Genomic DNA, 20,477 nt, shown 5'->3' with positions numbered 1-20,477 from the left:
CCCTACCCTTCCAAATCCTCTTCTTAAACACACTCAAGCTCTCTCCACATGGATTCATCTCAGCTGTGGTTTGCTTAAAAAGCAAACTGTACTAGGCAACCACACATCTCTTGGGCTTAAAACCCTTTGGGCCCTGACCCCATGTGACCATTTAGGGGTACGGCTTGTGCCCACCCTTTCCCACAGCCCCTGAACCTCATAGGTGACGACCCAAGGCCAGCTTGAACCTTTGGGAAGCTGGAGTTCATTCTTTTGGACTCTTCTTCCTATCTCGCTCATGGAAATTGCACTTCCTTCCCTTAGACATTCCTCCCACTGTGTCTAAGTCTATCTGGGGCAGGATCCTCCCTTTGGCTGGAAACATTCTTTTTCACTCTTCTGTTCAAAATCTCTCTCTCTCTCTCTCTCTCTCTCTCTCTCTCTCTCTCTCTCTCTTTCTCTCTTCTATACTGTCTCTGTCACCGCTGTACCATCCAGCCTGGAGGGTGGGCTGGCAGTTTATGCTGGGGAATTTTCCTGTCTACTTCATGTATGAAAGAATGTGTGTGACCACACAGATGTGATTCTGTTTTAAATGTATGTTTCATGCATCCTGTGAGTCTGTTGCTCAACTGCTCTAAGAGACACATAGATTCTAACTGCCTTGCAACACATGGGCAGGCACGGGGCAGGATAGATGGGCTCACCACCGTCTTTGATATGGGTGACCAGTGACTGTTGCCATCTTGACTAAGGGCAAAGAAGGCAGGTCAGAGGACCTAACCTTCATCTTTACTATGGGCGACTATGTGACCACTGCCATCTTAACTAAGGGCAAAGAGGGAAGGTCAGAAGACCTATCTGCCATCTTTGCTATGGGTGACCATGTGCCCAGCCACCACTTCACCAGGTTGGGACTGGGAGGAGCCACAGACTCATGTGGTTTCTCCCCAATCCCAGCAGCACCACAGTCTACCCCTATACAGGGATTCTATCTGCCTGTAACAGCTCTCTCCCCTTAACAAATCTGCTTTTCACTGGTAGCTTTAATTCTCCACTTTTTTCTTTGCTCCAAAGACCTGCACATGTCTGTCTACTTGTCATACAATGCGAATCAGAGATGGAGAAGCCAGCTTCCTCTTGCTCACTTTTCATTTTTAATGTGTGAATGTGAGCTAGCTTTAACTCTGTATGTGTATCTATGTGTATCCGCATATGCAACTTAAATTCAACTGTGCATATATAAAACTCTGTGTTATTGTTTATAAATGCATGGGAGGTGGGAGACCTGTCCCATGAGGGGCAGCAGTGGGCCACCCAAGGCTTCAGTGGGGCATCAGCGAGCCCCCTAGGCAGGTGGGAGACCCTGGCAGGTGAGAGACAGACAGATAAATCATGCAAAGAGAGAGTTTGGTTATAGAGTTTATTTAGTGGGTTATGGAGGGAAAAGAGAAAGGGGGAAAGGGGGAGATCTGCTTGCCCCAGATAAAAGTGGGAGGGAGGTTGGGAGTGGGCAGAAATTGTCTCTTAAAGGGACAGGGTACACAGGTGACAGGGAAGGTTAGCAAAATAATAACATTCCCATCTTTTTCCTATGATAAAAATGCAGGAGTTAGGCATGGCAGTTAGGGAACTGGGACGGCAGATTCTCAAGACTGCTTCCTGCTTATTTGTGGGCTTCGTCTTGGAGGGGAGGGGCCTGAGAAAGCTGGGTGCTGGTTGCATCCTGGGGTAGCCAGTAGCTTTATTCCTGTCCAGGGTTTGTGGTGTGGAACTGTCCAGTGTCTCTTGAACCTGCGAGGATCTAAGATGTCTTAGGGTCCAAGAAAGGGACTTAAGGCGTGCAAATGCAAGTTACTAAGGTGTGTACGTGCAAGATATAAAGGTCTAGGATAAAAAGTTTAAGTAATGATAAAGGCAAGTGATTTGAGACGTCTAAAAAAAAAAGACCTGTTTCAGATCTCCTTTTCATTATACTACTGCTATATCAGGGCCCATAGTCTTAACATTAACCAATAGAATTCTGGAAAGCCAATAATCGAGCTCTGACAGAGTATTGCTATTACTATACTGCAATATCAAGATTTTAAATTCTCTTTGGTCGTTTTCTAACTATAGACCTAAAGGATACTTTTCACTGTGCAAAAACATTTGTCACCATCATTTCTGACATGAGTATGCTGCCGTATCTACAAAACAAATTTCAGTACAGATTATAAATGGTAAAAACACTAATGGGTCTAAAACTTAGGTTTTCACAAGCTCAAAGAATTCTTGTAAGTTCTAGAAGCCAACTTGGAGGATTCACCTGGAACAGGTCAGATGTACCCCTCCCTCAATTACCAGGCCCTAAGAGCCTAAGCCTCCCCCACCTCTCCCTAGTCCTGACACCCCTCCCTCAATCACTAAAGAATTTTTTTCCCTAAACTTAACCTTGTCCTCTCCTCTGCCAGTACCCCTTCAGGCTCAAGAGACACTGGACAGTTCCACAGAGCCTGGACAGCCGTGAAAGCAACCAGTTACCTCAGGACATGGCAGCACCCCAGCTATCTCAGGTCCCCCCATGTCCCAAATCAGCAGGAAGCAGTTGTGAGAACTCCACTCCACACCCTCATCCCCATAATCTGCCATACCTAACTCCTCACCTTTTTAAAGAAGAAGGGGGGGGGGGGGTATTAGTATCCAGGAACACTTTGGCCCTGCTCCTTGGGCACAGTCACCCATGGGCTTATAGCAAGCAGTTCAACTGTATATAGTGCAAAGGTCCCTTTAAGAGACAAGCTCCGCCTACTCCTTATCTCTCTTTTGCCCAAGCAAGCAGCTCCTGGTGTCCACCCCCCTTTCTGTATCTCTCCCTTCCCTCTCTCCCCCCCCTACCCTCCCAACACCCTCTTCTTTTTTCCCTTTCTTTTTCTTTTTTTTCCTTTTTTTTTAGTTGTTGAAAAAAATTTCCGCCTCCTCCCCGTTTTCCATTTCCCTCCCCCTCCTCCCACATATCACCCCCTCCCCCACTCCCCTCCCCCCACTCCCCTCCCCCTCTCCCTACACCTCTTCCCCTCCCCCCACTCCATTCCCCCTCCCTCTTGAGACTGAAGAGCAGTCCAGATTCCCTGCCCTGCAGGAAATCCAAGGTCCTCCCACTTCTATCTAGGTCCAGGAGGGTGAGCATCCAAACAGGCTAGGCTCCCACAAAGTCAGTTCATGCATTAGGATCGAAACCTAGTGCCATTGTCCTTGGCTTCTCATCAGTCTTCATTGTCCACCATGTTCAGAGAGTCCGGTTTCATCCCATGCTTATTCAGTCCCTGTCCAGCTGGCCTTGGTGAGCTCCCAATAGATCAGTTCCACTGTCACAGTGGGTGGGTGCACCCCCTCGTGGTCCTGACTTCCTTGCTCATGTTCTCCCTCCTTCTCCTCATTTGGACCTTAGGAGCTCAGTCCAGTGCTCCAATGTGGGTCTCTGTCTCTATCTCGATCCATTGCCAGATGAAGGTTCATATTCAGGCGGATGATTATATGTTTTTCTTTGGGTTCACCTTCTTATTTAGCTTCTCTAGGATCACAAATTATATGCTCAATGTCCTTTATTTATGGCTAGAAACCAATTATGAGTGAGTACATCCCATGTTCATCTTTTTGGGTCTGGGATACCTCACTTGGGCAACTCACTGACTGGGAGAAGATCTTCACCAACCCTGCAGCAGACAAAGGTCTGATCTCCAAAATATATAAAGAACTCAAGAAACTAGACTTTAAAATGCTAATTAACCCAATTAAAAAATGGGGCACTGAACTGAACAGAGAATTCTCAACAGAAGAAATTCAAATGGCCAAAAGACACTTAAGGTCATGCTCAATCTCCTTAGCGATCAGGGAAATGCAAATTAAAACAATTTTGAGATACCATCTTACACCTGTCAGAATGGCTAAAATCAAAAACACCAATGATAGCCTTTGCTGGAGAGATTGTGGAGTAAGGGGTACACTCATCCATTGCTGTTGGGAATGCAAACTTGTGCAACCATTTTGGAAATCAGTGTGGCAATTTCTCAGGAAATTCGGGATCAACCTACCCCAAGATCCAGCAATACCACTCTTGGGAATATACCCAAGAGATGCCCTATCATATGACAAAAGCATTTGTTCAACTATGTTCATAGCAGCATTATTTGTAATAGCCAGAACCTGGAAACAACCTAGATGCCCTTCAATGGAAGAATGGATGAAGAAAGTATGGAATATATACATATTAGAGTACTACTCAGCGGTAAAAAACAATGACATCTTGAATTTTGCATGCAAATGGATGGAAATAGAAAACCAACACCCTCTTCTTAAATAAACTCCACACTCAAGCTCTCTCTGCATGGTGTATTTTGTCACGCCCCCCCCAGGTCCTCCCTCATTCAGTTTTACAACACTGGTATCAATCATAATGTAAATATCTGAGAAGCAGAGCATCTGAAATGCAAGCTCTGTGAGAGGCTGTCGGACTCCCAAAGGGGCTGCGACACACAGGTTGAGAACTGCTAAGCTAAAATCACTTGAGAGGAAGGAACCTCAATTAAGAAAATGTTTCCCTATGAAGGCGCTTTAGGCAAACCTGTAGGGCATTTCTTATTAGTGCTCAATGGAGGTCCCAGTCCATTGTGGGGGGCTCCATCCTGGGCTGATGGTCCTGGGTTCTGCAAGCCGTGAGAAACAAAGTAGCGGAGGTCACTTGTTCGTTCCTGGCCACCCAGACGCGAAGTAATCACACAGAAACTATATTATCTAAAACACTGCTTGGCCTATTAGCTCGAGGTTCTTATGAACTACATCTTACATCTTGAATTAACCCATCTCTGTTATCTTGTATTTTGCCACAAGGCTCGTGGTTTACCAGTAAGGTTCCATCTGGCATCTGTCAGCTTTGGCGGCTACATAAAGTCTCTCTGCCTCTGCTTTCTTTTCTCCTCGATCTGCTTGGAATTCTTACCTTGCTCTATTCTGTGCTGCAATAGGCCCAAACAGATTCTTTATTAACCAAGGGTAATAAAACATATTCACAGCATACAGAGGGGAATCCCACATCAAGTAAGCAGCACCCCTCCACAGCCTCTGCATCAGCTCCTTCCTCCAGGTTCCAGACCTGCTTGAGTTCCTGCCCCAACTTCCTTCAGTGATTAAACTGAATGGAAGTGCAAACCAAATTAACCCTTTCCTTCCCAATTTGCTTTTGGTCATGGCGTTTCACCACAGCAATAGAAGCCCCATTGGAGTAGTCTCGAACACGAACTTTGGGGCACATACTTGAACCACTTCAGTAACCCTTTATTGTTTCTCCATCTCGATTATTTTCCACCTCCACCCACGGAGGGTTTTCCTTGCCACTGTCAGGAAATCATCCTCTGTGTTCTCATTTCACTGCTTGGAAACCATGTGCATTCTGCCTAAAAACGAAGTGCAAATTCTCTAATATACATTCTAAAACTCGCTGTTGGCTGGATTTAACCATTGCTCATGTTTCATCGAAGCCAACCCGAGTCACACGCTGTTGCCTGAACACAGTCCATCTTTCCTGCATCTCAGCAACCCTTTCTGGGAAAAAAAAAAGTGAATCAAAAATTCATTTTAAAACATTAAAGCGCCTTAGGGAAGGCTTGGGGCTCCTGTATCTCCTACTCTTTAAATAAGGAGAAGAAAATACACCTGTGGTACACTACCATCTTAGACCCGTGGTGATGTGGGGGCTGGGAATTATCGAAAAGGCAATAACAGTGTTGCCACATAAGGTTTAGAAACCTGGCTTCATAAACCCGGTGTAGGAAGAGTTTGGGGCCTAATTCTATTTCTGTCCCAATGGGTCATTTTATTTATTGCGTTTTGTTGGAAACATTTTAATGTTAATACTCCTTGAGAATTTCACACAGTATATTTTTATAATATTTGTCCATCCTTCCACTCCTCCTAACTCCCCTCATTCACAAGACTTCATGTTCTTTCTTTCTCTTAAAAAAATAAAAGATACCCGACAATGGTGGCTCACGCTTTTAATCTTAGCACTCATGAGGCAGAAGCAGGCGGATCTGTGAATTCAGGTCAGCCTGATCTATAGAGTTCAAGGAGAGTGAGCACAACACCAGAGAAATCCTGTCTTTAAAAACCAAGAAGAAAAGAAATTACTAAAACCATGGACTCTGATTTGTACTAACTATTCCTGAACATGGGGCCTGCCCTGGAATGTGGTTGCTACACAGTGTGACTCCATTGAAAACAGTGGTTTCCTCTCTCCCAGCTGCTATGAACTGAGATCAGCTTATTAGCTGAGGGTGGGACTTGTGCCTACTTCCTTTCCTCTATGCTGGATCTTGTCCTGCTTGTGTTTGTGCAGGTCTCGGCATTCTGTCACAGCCTCAATGAGTTCATAGGTGCATCTTTCCTGTTGTGTCTGAAAAGGCTTTATCCTTAAAGTCATTTACCACCCCTGGTTTTTAAAGCTTTCAACTCTCTTCTGCATAATGCCTGAGTTTTAAGGGTAGTAGTGTGATAAAGATATCCCATTCAGAGCTGAGCAATTGCAAAGTCTCTACTCTGCATATTATCCAGTTGTCTGTGCAAATTATCACCTCCTTTAAGAAGCTTCTCTGCTGAGGACTGAGTGACGCCCTGATCTATGGGTACAGCAGTGTGTTATTGGGAGTCATTTTATTGCTATGGTCCTTTTGCAGAATATTTGTTGTACATTTTCCCCTAAGACCTAGGACCTATCTAGTCTCAGGGTCTTGGCTACTTACATGGTGTCAGGGATAGATTCCATCTCATGAAATAGGTCTTAAAGTCAATCAAAAAGTGGTTGGTTATTCCCCTAACGTTTGTGCCACTATTATACCAAGGGGCATATCTTGTATATAGATGGTTATTATAGCTTGCAGGTTCATAGCTGAAGGAGATATTAATGATTACTTGTCTCCTCTGGGAGCATGTATAGCACCTCTTCCAGCACTGTGAATATTATCCAGAAGGGATGAAGCTTGCAGTTAAATACCAGATATTTTTCTCCATGTAGTATGTCATAAGTATGTGATGCCTCAGGCAATAGGGACTTACTATCAAGTTGTCTGAACAATCAATAGCACGGGTAATCATCTCTAGTGCTTGGGGCTGTATGGGACTCAATAGGTGATTTTAAAGATGTAATTGTTGTAAGTATATTTTTCCAGAATGAAAGGTTAGTTCTTGTCTCAGAATTTTTTGACTAATAATCCATGTCTTATGTGAGGTACACTCAGATCAGGTACATGATTTCTTATTCTCCACACAGCCAAAGAATTAAGGTCTGCATTCTGCTCTAGTATGCTGCCAACTCTGGTCTGGAGCAGATAACCCCCATAGCTGGCCTTTCTACATTCTAAGTCAAATTCCCATGCATACCCCAGAGTACATCGATTGTATGGTCACACGACCTTGCCATTTCAGCTCAGCAAGGAACAACCTGCAAGCACCTTCAGAAGTAGTTTATTCACACGTGTATTTCTGTTACTATTTTGTTTAGCTATGATATTTCAGTAAAAAAATCTGCCTTCAACTTAATTTTCTTCATCTCCAGGAAATACTTCAGTTCCTCCATCGTTAGTCCGCTTTCCTTTAGTCTTCTCAGAAAGTTCTCTGTGGCACTGCAAAGGTCCTTGCTCTCCTGAAAGGCAAGCTAGAGAAAGGAAAACTTTTAAAGTTATAAATGGGGATCTGAGATTCAGATCTCTACTCTGAAACCAAGAAGCTGTGAACCCAGGGAACTTCACTAGGGTCTGAGTCCTCGACATGATCAGTCCTTTACGTTTTCTGGTTTAATATAGTCATTAATATTTCTCCAAAAATAAATACAGGCCAAAGTTAGTCTGAAGGAAAATAAATGTGTTCAGAATATATTCAAATCTAGACTTGGAACAGCTTCTCACAGTGGCCAGCACTTACAGATCTCAGGCACTGAGTACAATAAACCCCATAGGAAGGATTTGTGAGATGCTTTGATAATGGCGATGAACAGGAATGCTATCTAGAAACATGGGTTGGTATTCCATGAGGTCCCTTCCACAATCAGGCCAAGGTTAAGCCATTCTAAAGCATTACCCAGCATTGAACAGATATTCACTAAGCATATGCCAATAGCAATGCCAGGCTCGAGACGGCAGCTAAGAACAAAATGGAAAACAGCCCCTACTTACAATTGCTTTCTCGAGTGCAATCTGCTCAGCCGGTTTGGGGGCTTCCTGAATGGGCTCACAGGTAGGGTACGAACTGTTCCACTCCCCATCAATGCATTGCAGCTTCTGTGTGCCCACTAAGTGGTACCTGGAGATGCCAGAACAACACTTAGCCTTTGCAGCTTCTGAGGTGAGTGATGGAGACAGGTTTTGTGTCACTGTATTTTAGTGTTTCAAACTGTGATTAAATCCACTTTCCTGCCCCCTGAGCCTTAGAGTATGATTAAGTTATCTCCAACCTAACAAAACAGCCAGGAAATAAAACAGTTCTCCTGAAATGATGGGCAAACCCAAGGGATGAGTCAACCCAAAATAACACGGAGGAAAGTGTGAATTTCTGGGCCGGTGGGTGTTTGTTTGTTTGTTTGTTTGTTTGTTTGTTTGTTTGTTTTTAGGGGGGCACAGACGAGGGAAGAAGTGGTTGATCGGTCATAAACTAAGCAGGCATCTGTATTAAGGTCTAAAATGCAGGCGCAGATGAATGGATAAATGAGAGCGGTGGTTTGTGATCAGGAAACAGAAGGGAATCCAAAACTAAGACTCAAAGGCTGATGAAGTTACATGACCTGGATTAAGTCAAGAGAAAGAAAGAGCAGGAAACCTATCAAGGAGGGAGCCCAGACCACCTGAAGGAGGGCCAGCCCTTATTACAATGCTTTAAGAGTCCAAAATCTAAATCATTACATTTCTGGTTTCTTTACGGCTTCTGCTCTTGGACTCTGTGGGAAATATTCCATTATCTGTATCTGAGACAGTCAGCAACTCCATTCCTGCAGGCGTTCTCAGACTGTAGGCACACCTGTTGATGTGGAGGAAGTGGATATTGGCCATTTCTCTCCTTTGGAGACAGGAGACAGAGCAGGAAGGCAAGGCCTGCTGGACAAGCGGATAACACTCATGAAAAGTTCGTCACTGCAGTGTTGAGTACCGGAAACCGAATTCTCTCTCTTCCCTCTGTATACAGGTGCTGCTATGCTTGTTAGCTTGGTGTGGATCCTTGCTTTCTAGCCTGATGCTATCAAGGATTGCTTGATAATCAAAGATGTCCAAACTCCCATTGAGTCCTCTGATTTCTTTCTTTGGTATCTTGAAATAGTTGTCACCCCTAAAGTCTCTGAGGCCCTCCTTAGGAGGGTTTTTATAAAATCAGTTTTGTCAGCAGAATTCCAAGAGAGAACAGAGTCAGGAAATTCTGGATGCAGACACGGGTTCTACCAGAGAAATCCTAGGCTGTCCTATACCACCTATGTGATTTAGTGTGTCCCCATTATGTGATTTACAGGAAGCACCCTGTGAGTACACGGAGACCTCAAAAGTCCAAGAAAGATTGCTAGCCAAGTTGAAGGCAACAGACAAATCAGTTGTGGGAAAGCAAAAGGAAACCTGAGTGCCCACAGCAGCCAATGTATGACAATCGTGCTGGATTACAGGAAGAAAAAAAGTTAGGAAGAGATGCCAGAGGGGCACAAGTCAACAGCAAAGAAGCTGGAGCTGGCAGATGCAAGTTTACAGTGTGATTCTGCAGGAGACTGCCAAGACTCAGAAGACCTACTGCTAAGATGCCCTGAAGATAAGGACTCAATCTGCCTGCCTCAGCTGCCCGCATCCTCCTAAAACACCCTCCACTCCTCCAGTGGAACTGAGAGCCAAGCTCAAGCAGAAACAGAACGTGGGCCTCCTGCTGAGACCGTGGGACTGTGCAACAGCAACCGTTAGCCATGAAGTGTAACTGCGGAGCTCCCGGCAGTGCGGTTAACAACAGCCATTAGATATACTTGGTCCAAGTCCAAAGACATTCCCATGCCAAGGGAAATAGAGACATCTACAGAGGAACTGCAGTCATGTTTGAAGAGACTTGGTATGAAACAAGCAATGTGTGTTCTGACTCTATCTGGTGCTTATAATGACTTGTAAAGCAGAGATGAGAAATGTCGTCTTGCACTGGGTACCTCCAGTCAGGTATGAGCTCCGATATCCACGCAGTTGCTGTGCTATGCCAACAATACCAATACCAGGGAGCTCAGGCAGATCCGGTGGAGACAGAGACAAAGGGGTGTGCTGTACTCTGAATAAGTAAATGTGAAAGTGGTGAGAGACTAAAGGGCCACTCGGTGAAAGAAGGTGGCCCAGGAAGTCTCCCAGATGCAAACAGCCCTAATTAAACTCAGAGGGAGTCCCCCAGCACAACACAGGGGTGTGAGGGAAACTTGGTGGAAAGAAGGAATTTGGTTGGAGTGGGAGACAGATGAGTGAGAGGAGGTGAGGGGGGGCAAGAAAATGATGAGAATGCGTGATTTACATGTATGAAATCATCAGGCAGTAATGCACTTTTAAAAAAACAGACAAGTGGCCAAATTTGGACGATAAAACTTTGGAAATGAACTCCCTCAAGAAAAGACTCCAAACTCCTAAGACAGCGTGTACCTTTAGAATTCCAGAACAGCCACCCATGTGTGTGCGAGGAAATAAAAGGGAAAATCTGGGCCAATCCTCCAGTTGGAAATGCCACGAGAGACAAGGTTTCCCCTGAGCCAGACAGTATAGTGAGCCTCTGGTTCTGCAGAAAACAGAGAACAGAGGCTTCTTCCAAGGTTCCGCACCCCTGAAACAGACTCCTCATATAGAGTTGGCTGCATACTAGTTCCCTGTAGCATAGAAAGAGTCACTCTGCAGATAGCTACTGGTGTCAAAAATGCACATTTCTAAAAACCCAGATAAATTTAAGAACCATTTAACAGGAGCTAAGAGCTCCGGAAGACAAATAGCCCCAGCGCTTACTTTGAGACTGGGTCATATGCCCCCCGGTCTACACCATAATCCCTGAATATACTGTGAGAGTGGACATACTACCGGGAAAGTGTTTGAAAACTACCATGGGAAAGGGTGCATGGCAAACAAACATGTTTTGACCATAAAGCCAATCTCAAGAAACCATACCAGTGACCCCACTGAGTCTAAAACCATATACCAGTATTTTCTAAAGGTATGGGGGAGCACCCAGAGATCACAGAAACAATCCATGAATTGGGGAGAGTGAACATCACTCTCCTTGTATGTAACCCTTTTAGTTTGTTGCCATGACCTATCCAAAAGCCTGATGGGACATAGTTTAAGACAACTGGTTACTGGGAACTTTAAGACGTATTTGGCCATACTTTTTAAATATTTTTTATTGATTTTTATTGAGCTCTACATTTTTTTCTACTCCCCTGCCTCTCCCCTCGCTCTTTAGTCCTCCCCCAAGGTCCCCATGCTTCCAATTTACTCAGGAGATCTTGTCTTTTTTCTACTTTCTACTTCCCATGTAGATTAGATCTATGTAAGTCTCTCTTAGTGTCCTTATTGTTGTCTAAGTTCTCTGGGATTGTGATTTGTAGGCTGGTTTTCTTTGCTTTATGTTTAAAAACCACCTATGAGTGAGTACATGTGATATTTGTCTTTCTGTGTCTGGGTTACCTCACTCAATCCATTTTCCTGCAAAATTCAAGATGTCATTTTTTTTCTCCATTGTGTAAATGTACCACATTTTCCTTATCCATTCTTCGGTCAAGGGACATTTAGGTTGTTTCCAGGTTCTGGCTATGACAAACAAAGCTGCTATGAACATAGTTGAACACATGTCCTTGTGGCACAACTGAGCATCCTTTGGATATATACCCAAAAGTGGTATTACTGGGTCTTGAGGAAGGTTGTTTCCTAATTTTCTGAGAAATTGCCACACTGATATCCAAAGGGGTTGTACCAGCTTGCATTCCCACCAGCAATGCAGAAGTGTTCCCTTTTCCCCACAACCTCTCCATCATAGTTTATCATCAGTGTTTTTGATCTTGGTCACTCTTACAGGTATAAGATGGAATCTCAGAGTTGTTTTGATTTGCATTTCTCTGATGACTAAGGATGTTGAAACATTTCCTTAAGTGTCTTTCAGTATTTGCCCATACTTAACACTGCTCTACTGTTTAAGTCTTGGAAACACAAAGGGGCCATCACCATTGTGTTCTATGTACTGTATTTGTCCAATGATTTCTTCAGCTCTCATACAGTAGTTGAAAGGCAAGAATATTTTGTCTTCCTCTAGGAAAGCCATCGGTGGACTTTCACCACGTTTCTCCAGGATTATTTACACAGTTTCACAATATGACATGGGATAGCAATATCTGACCTAGCGGAATGGACCAAACCATCAACTGTTCAAATATTGCATTACGCTGAGGAGACATTAATCCAAACAGGGTCCAAGGACCTGGATTGTTTATGAAATATTTGAGTGTCGTCTATTACGATAAAAAGGAAGTATTGCCACAGATGTAACAGACAAGGCACAGAGGCACAAGCTTTCCTCCTTCTCGTCTGGGTTAAGCAAATCAGAAATTTGTAGGGCTACTTGACGACTAGAGGGCTTCCCTCCCATAGCTGGTCCCTCCCACCTAAGGCCACACTACAGTTCAAATGCCAAGCAAGAAAGAGGTATGAGGCTGTACAGAAGCTTATCCCATGGCATTTCAGGAAGCAAAACAAGATGGAGCAAGTACAGAGTGTGAAGACAGTTTACACCCAATAATGTCCTGACCATGCATGTGTCTGTTGGGAAAAAAAATGGTGTACTACTTACGAAGTCTTAATAGCCATAAAACCCATTGGCCCAGAAGCTGTTGTCAAGACACTGGAGGCTAGATACATTAGCGGTGGGCCCAGCCACAGCCGGCACAGCGCTGATAACCACTTGGGTTAAGTGAGACTATCTTAGATATGTAGAGAGCACATTCTCCCTCAGTAGAGAACTCCAACAGTGTTGGTACCCGCATTAATTACCAACAGAAGAAGTGTAGGTGGAGTTTATCTCTGGGACCCTGATCAGCTCTGTACCACCAGCGGCTCCCAAATAACCACACAGAGACTTAATATTAATTATAAATATTCAGTCAATAGCTTACGCTTGTCTCGAGCCAGCTCTTTAAAAAAAAATAACATGTTTTTATATTTATTTTACATACTGACCACAGTTTCCCCTCCCTCCTCTCCTCCAAGACCCCCCACTTCCCATCTACACCCCTCCCCTTTCCGCTCCTCCTCCACCTCCATTCAGAAAGGGGCAGGCCTCCCACAGGCTTGAGCAAAGCATGGCCTAGCAAGTTGAGGCAGGACTGAGCTCCTCCCTTCACATCAAGGCTGGTAAGGTAATCCAGCATAAGGAACAGGTTCCCAAAAACCAGGGAAGTGCCACGGACAATTCCTGATCTTATTATTAGGAGCCTTACAAAGAGACCAAGCTACATAACTGTCACACACATGCAGAGGGCCTTGGTTGGTCCCATGGAGCTCTCTAACTGTTGGTCCAGGGTCCATGAGCTCCCACAAGCTCAGGTCAGCTCTGTCTATGGGTTCCCCCATCATGACCCCGTGGCTCATATATCCAATTAATCTATTTCTTAATAGAAGTTAATTTCTTAGTAAATATTAACCTATGTGCTGCCCCAAGGCACATTTACCTCATCTATAAACTTCCCATGTTGCTTCTTCTGGTCTGGCTCAAGACCTTCAGATCCTGCCCTTCTTCTTCCCAGCATTCTCTCTGCACTGAAAATCCTGACTAGTTACAGCCAATCAACTTTTTATTAACAATGACAGCAATGCATTTTTACAATGTACAAAAGGATTCTTCCACAGCAAAGAAGGCATGACTATGCCCAGTGAAATGTTGGACCACACTCATCAGTGAAGGAAAAAGAAGCAATGATAAATTGGTGGAGAGGCAAAGTGAAATCACCTTAACAGAGGGCAGTAACGTACTACTGAAAGACAGAAAGCTTCTCTGCTGATGAAGGTCAAGTTGATAGCACTTAGGAGCATGGATCCTAGCAATGTGAGGTCCTAGCAGTCCTCGTCATAGCACAGGAAGTTGGGCCATGTTCAGAGCCTTCCATTTTGGCTCCCTCACTGGCAGAGTCAGCAGTGCTCCATTAACAGACACCCACTGTGGGGACAAGAGCCACGGAGAGATATGAGGGGCAACAAAAAACACAAACCAAAAACGTCATAGCATGTGCTGCTCGGCTATCCTTACAATGACCTGGAAATGGTGAGGCAGGTCACACTGAAAAAGTCCCCACCAGGTTACATGGCTGAATGGGGCACGCAGGCCAGTCATGTAGGCTGTCACAACACAATGGAGACCCTCAGGACAGACATTGTACCTACTTACAAAAAAATGCGTGGGATCTTCTCAGTGATATCCACAGCACAAGCTCAGACGGAAAATACACTACATCAGCCCTCTACCCAATTTAAGCTGACATTGCTAACATTGTTTCTAGACTTCTGCAAGCTTGTCAGGAAAAGAGTCAATCAACCAAAAGATCATGAGGTAGTAACCACTGGACTGAACTCTCCATACGGGACCCTCTAGGTAATTAAAATTGCCAAGACCATTTTATAGGTCATGAAGTGAAACAGTAGGTGAGGAGCCAAGGCCCAGTGTGGGTCTTCCATCTACCCTTCAACCCAATAGGATCAGGACTCATCGGGAGCAGGACCCATCAAACACTAAATAACTGAATCGGCCATTCGAGGTAGACTCCCACTTACCTCCCTAAAGTACTGAGAATGCTCAACCAAAGGCCAAAACAAAGACGAAAATCCAGCAGCGATAGAGCAATAGTCGCAATCACCCAACACAAGCTCCTAGCACTGAGACTACAAATTAAAGGGGCAGATTTCTTCGGCCAGCACGGACACCTGACAGAAGTTCGCTCTTCTCAAACCAAAATGAAGTAACGCCATTCACAGATCACCTCATATAGCCTTAGAAGGCCCAACCATGGCTATGTCTGTCACGCTAGGAAGATGGTCTAGCGAGTGTGTGCCATAATAGGAATTACAAAGGGGCATGCCATATAAACAAATGGCAACTCTATCTCCCTGCAGGACCCTTTTGCTTTCTCTCCCGAGTCCCAGTCTGACCACTGGTTGAATAACCAGGAAAAATGAACACTTTTCCTCATGTGGTGGTTTGGATCAGATGTCCCCCATAGTCTCCTGCACTTGAATACTCCATCCTCACTTGGTGGCATTGTTTGGGAAGGCTTAGGAGGTATGCCCTTGTCGGAGGAATTATGTCACTAGAGGGGTGGTTTGAGGGTTTAAAGACTCATATCATTTTGAGTTCATGCTCTGTGCTAAGTGCCTGCAGTTGAAGACGTGAGCTCTCTGCTTGCTGTTCCAGCCACCATGCACCTGCTGTCATGCTCCCTGTGGTGACAGCAATGGACTCTTACCCTCAGGAACCACAGACCCAAACCAACCCTTCCGTCTACACGTGGCCTTGGCCATGGTGCTTTGTCCCAGCAATAGGAAGGGAAGTACTCGCACAAGGACATGAAGGTGCTCTGTGCTTACCTGTCTCGACAGTGATAGGTAACAACAGATCCCGAAGTAAAAGAGCCTCCTTCGAAATAGCCATGGCTCGGAATCCCAGGAGGGTCACAGTCTCCTAAGGGAAGACGGCCTGGAGTGAGATTTGTGAGAGCCGGGTGCAGTTCACAGGGCAGTGCTTCCTACACTGCGTGGGCTCTAGAGTCCCCCATCTTCATGCTGGTACAAGCGGGACCCAGGAGCATGTTCTCCATTCTGTTCTCATGAAATCATAATCATCTGTGGAAAAGCCTCTTCCCCCAGCTTACCCCCTGAGCTACAGGGGACCGGGAGTGGGGTGCAAGAGACAGCGAATTAGGGCAGAAGGTGTGGCTCAGCTGGCAGAGTGCCTGCCTAGCATGCATGAAGCCCTGGGTTCAGGCACCAGCATGGGATAACAAGAATGGTGGCACACCTACAATCTCAGCCCTCCTGAAGTGAAAGCAGGAGGATCAGAAGTTGGGAGAGGAGGGGAGGGAAGAGGAAGAAAGGAAAGAGGAAAATTTGGGTCACAGTGGAAGGAGAAGTAATTCATATGGCAGGTGAAGTTTTTACTCAATGTATATACTAACATGGCAGCACAAGGCAATAGTCACCCAGAGTGACAATACTAATCAGTACTTACTACTTCGGCATATGGGTAGGGAAGGTGTCCAGGTGTGGTCCTCTTGGCACTGGCTCCAGTTGCTTCCCTTGAGGATGTAACCATCAATGCACTTAAACGTGATTTTGTCTCTCGCACTCACAGGCCCAGAATAATTGGCCGTGCCATTTCCCAGTACAGGCTCGGGACAGTGGCCCACTGAAGAAAAGAACAGTCAGTGCTCTGAGAGGCTAGGAAGAAGTAAAAGTCACATGTCCCCCAAGCTTCATAAAGATAACAGTAACTCAGAACAGAATGGTGCCCGTCTATCTAAAAGGATAGGTATTGTCAAACCATAAAGGCCAAGGTACCATAACTGTGGAAAAAGGAGTGGACTACTGTGCGGGAATTTCCTCCAAAGCTCCTTAAGACCTACGGCCTTCAAAAGAAGGCTCATTAAGACTCTGGAACTTCTAAAGGGAAAGAACTCAGCAAGAAAACAGCTAAGAAGCCTCTGGAAGATCCTGAACCTGACCAAATTCACAAGGTTCTTCCCTCGCTACGGTTATATCAGCAATAAAAAGGACTGCTGGGAGCTGCTCATGCCAGTTGAGTGGTCTGAAAGAGATTTTTCAACCTGTTCAGATGCAAGTTGTAGAGAGAGCTGCAGGTTCCCAGCTTCTGTGAGCCACCATCGCAGCTGGTGGGCTTTCAGTGATGCAGCTGTCTTGGAGTCATCTCTGCTCCTGTAAGTAAGCCCTCACCATCCTTCTGGAAATAACTTCAATAAACTCACTGATTCACCAAGCTGGGCTTTGGTAGTAGGCTTAACTTCAGTCTGTCATTAGTTCCGTATCTGGGATGGGCAGGCATTTTTCAATGTCAAGCAACATGGTCATGCACAAGAATGATGAGTGACACCTGAACTGCACATAGTGAAGCATATGACGGGCTATGCCCAGTAACATGTTCATTGTACTGCTGTTATTGAACACTGTTCAAACATCTTAAGTCTGTGTTTCAAGCAAATCTTTCCTTTTCTTTCATCTGGCCAAATATATATACTTATTCGTGTCTTACTTTCTCTTTTCTTATCTGTTTTAGTTGTTTCTTTCTTGTTGAAAATAAGGAGTCAGTGGAGAGGGATGCAAATTTTTCCATATGAAAGAGAGTTTAAAATGTTAGGTTTACATAAAATTAACACAGCTTATTAGAAAATGGCTACAATAGGAGCAATCTGGAAAAATTATGCTCTGCCATTGTGGAAGACTACACAATGAGTTTTGTCACCTGGAGAAAGCCACCTGACTCTCACTTATCAGATACATAAACTAAGGATATAGTTTTCTTTAGTTTAAAAGTAAGATGATGGACAGGCATTGGAGATGTGCCTGAAATCCCAGCACTGGCTGGGGTTGGAAGTTCCAGGTCCCTGGGGGCTACAAATCAAATTCCAGGCCAACATGATGGTCTACCGTAACGAGATCCTGTCTCAGAATCACCTGGGAGAAATGCACAGTAGCATCATAGAAACTGAGGGGGTTTTGTTTGTTTAATTTTTTTTGTACAATTTTAGCATGGCCTACAGGAAGCAGGATATAACAGGATAAGGAGATGGTGATATGAACAGCAAAACCAAACTCACAGCGGCACTCAGGGGGGGAGACATCCGATTCCTCTGAGATATTGAGGACCAAAGACTGCTTTCCCACCAAGTGGTAGCCTTTGATACATAGGTAATCCCCCAGAATCTGTCCTTCTACTTCCTTTGCAACAAATACACTATTATCCACTGGAGGAAGTTCTGAACAGCTCTCTGTTGGAAGGAAGAAAGGAATGGAATCATTTGGCATCTCACTGGCTGCAAGGACATCTCACTGTGTTCCTCCCTCCAAGTCTGTGCTAGACTAATCCTCTCTCTTCCATGGAATGTGTATCCCCACCCCCCATTCTCCAAGAATTTCTAAAGTTATGTTTCCAAACAGATCATCAGCACTGTAGTCAAATCCAGCCACAATATATCCATTCCTGAATAAGCAATCCCTCCCCAAGTTCAGTCCTAGAGTTTTTAATAGTTGACATCTCAGGATATTGAAATTGTTACTTTGGGGGGTTCCAGAATAAAAAGAGCAAGTCACCAATGACCACCCATCCCAGGGTGCAAGATCACCATTAATATAAACTAGGTCCCAGATGAGTATAGAGCATATACCTTAATTGAGAATTTTTAATAAATACTATAAATCTAAATTTCATTAAAACCCTACACAGAATGCCTCTTAAACCACACATTGACATGAAATATCTTGTAAGAAAATCACACTTACCATCTAAGGCAGAAATCAGCCACACGAGACAGCATACAACCCAACAAAGCATTTGGTGAGCAGTTACTTGACCCAGGGTGAAATTAAATCGTAATTTCGATCAAAAGCATCCTTCTGACCACTTAACAATCAGAACAGCTTCCTTCTAGAGAAGGAGTTACAGTTTCCTCCTGGAACAAACGTGAAATAAAAAAAGACTTTCCTGTAACAGGGAAGAACAGCAGAGAGAAAACGGTGTGTCCAGTGGCTTTGAAACCACAAAAGATGATTACAGAACTGCCATATTCAAACTTTTAAGAAATTTCCCAGTTTCTAGAAATACAAACCCGTTGAGCAGTTCCTTTGAGCTGCAGGTTTAGCCTTCCCCAGCAGGCATGGGCCGAATGGTCCTGGACAACCTTGACTTCTGTCAATATTTGTCAGTGTTTAGTCCACTGCCTACAGCTCTCTCCAGCTTTGGGGACAGAAGATGGGGCAATGATCAGTGGCACTTTCAAAGTGAAGATCAAACTGAGTGTTGCCTCCTCCCCGCTCTTCTAAATTCTCTTCTGTGCCAGGGATAGCGCTGATGGGCAGGTGAGATAACGCAAGCTGTGAATGAGTGCACCAAAGACACAAGACCGGGGAAGCTGAGTTCGTCAGACACTGCAGCACAGTCACAGTGGAAAGGCCTAGAGAGACAAAGTCTACCCAGAGGCAACTGAAGGAGCAACTTTTCTCAGGTGGTAGGCGTTTCTCCACGGGCCATTGTTTCAATGCTACAGTGTTCTGGAACAAGTGAAGTGTTGTTAGAAGCAATGACAGCCTTCTGCTTGGATCAGAAATGGCTCAGCACAACCACCTATCCTGGGCTGGCATCCACGTTCTAGCTAGAGCTTGTTCTTAATAGCTCTAGTAGCGGTCTTCCTTGGAGGCAGCAGTGTGGCCCTGCTCTGAGTCAAGCCTTCACTGAGCCAAGGCAGCCTTGTTTTGAATGCCTCAGTCCATCCATCCATACCAGATCAGCTTCCACGTTCCAGCTACCTCAGGCCTGTCTCGGTACTGAAGACTGGAAGTTTAAGTGCTTCTGGGAAACCGAAATTCCTCTTTGAGTTCTTAGTCTGACTGATAAAAGAATTTTAAAACAGAGTCAGGAGGAAACTTGTGAACAGTTTTAAGTGTGAAGGAAAGAACAGTAGAACAAGTCACTGCAGAGAGGCAGGAGGCAGTCGAGAGGAAGAAAAGCTGTCCTCTGCGAAGGAGGTTGGGGAGCAGCTGCTGGGGGCTGGGGGTGGGGCACTTTCAGAGGAAGAATGAGGAATCCCAGAGTGCCTGGGAAAACATGCTTCACTCTGGGCAGGTTGGAAGAGGAAGGGAAAGGTGTCTGTTTCTGAAAGCAGAGGGCCTCTGCAGTGTTCTAAGGGAAGCAGTCTGCCTGAAGGAGGGGCTCCTGCAAGGGTTTTACCTTATTCCCTGTCTACACCCGCCTCTTCCTGGGTGCTGCTTGGTTCCATTTACTATTCTTCCCTCTCCTTCACAGGGCATCAAGCAAATCAGATTTCCTAATGCGGGAGTGGGGTGGACTCCTGGCCCAGTGACTGACAGGTTCAGCTGGCTAACTCTTAAGACTATTGTATATAATGTTTGGAGAGCCTTAGAATGCAAGCTCTCCACCCAGGGACAGAGGTAAAACCTTGACCCTGTTACTTTGGTCAGGAAGGAGTAGCTTTACCTTAATAGACCTCAAGAATGACTTTTCATACAGTGACTTAAATCCTGTGGTGCTTGCCTTTCTACTGTTACCAAGGAAACAAGAGATGGGCTCAAAAGTCAACCAGGAGGGAAGAGCCCATCCTCAAAGGCCTCCAAGGCTATTAATACCAGCCCCAACTTAAAGAGGTACATTTAACCTGCTTGTCTGTGGCTTCCCAAAAATGGACTGAGTCATCAGCTGGC

At 44.9% G+C, this 20,477-nt stretch overlaps 1 protein-coding gene across 1 annotated transcript; it reads right to left on the bottom strand.

Annotated features, from left to right (window-relative positions):
* Window positions 1-7,513: 7,513 nt before the first annotated feature.
* Window positions 7,514-18,917, bottom strand: C4bpb (complement component 4 binding protein beta). Its single transcript, XM_057770757.1, has 7 exons — window positions 18,869-18,917; window positions 18,543-18,712; window positions 17,861-18,031; window positions 16,258-16,434; window positions 15,618-15,711; window positions 8,184-8,310; window positions 7,514-7,666 (listed from the first exon to the last, which is right to left on the bottom strand). The coding sequence occupies exons 2-7, from the start codon at window positions 18,592-18,594 to the stop codon at window positions 7,514-7,516; spliced, it is 774 nt and encodes a 257-aa protein (XP_057626740.1). The 5' UTR covers window positions 18,595-18,712; window positions 18,869-18,917.
* Window positions 18,918-20,477: the final 1,560 nt, after the last annotated feature.

Source organism: Chionomys nivalis, chromosome 5, assembly GCF_950005125.1.
Source record: "Chionomys nivalis chromosome 5, mChiNiv1.1, whole genome shotgun sequence".
Lineage (NCBI taxonomy): Eukaryota > Metazoa > Chordata > Mammalia > Rodentia > Cricetidae > Chionomys > Chionomys nivalis.
The sequence above is the reverse complement of the archived record's forward strand: the minus strand, read 5'-3'. Positions and strand labels throughout refer to the sequence as shown.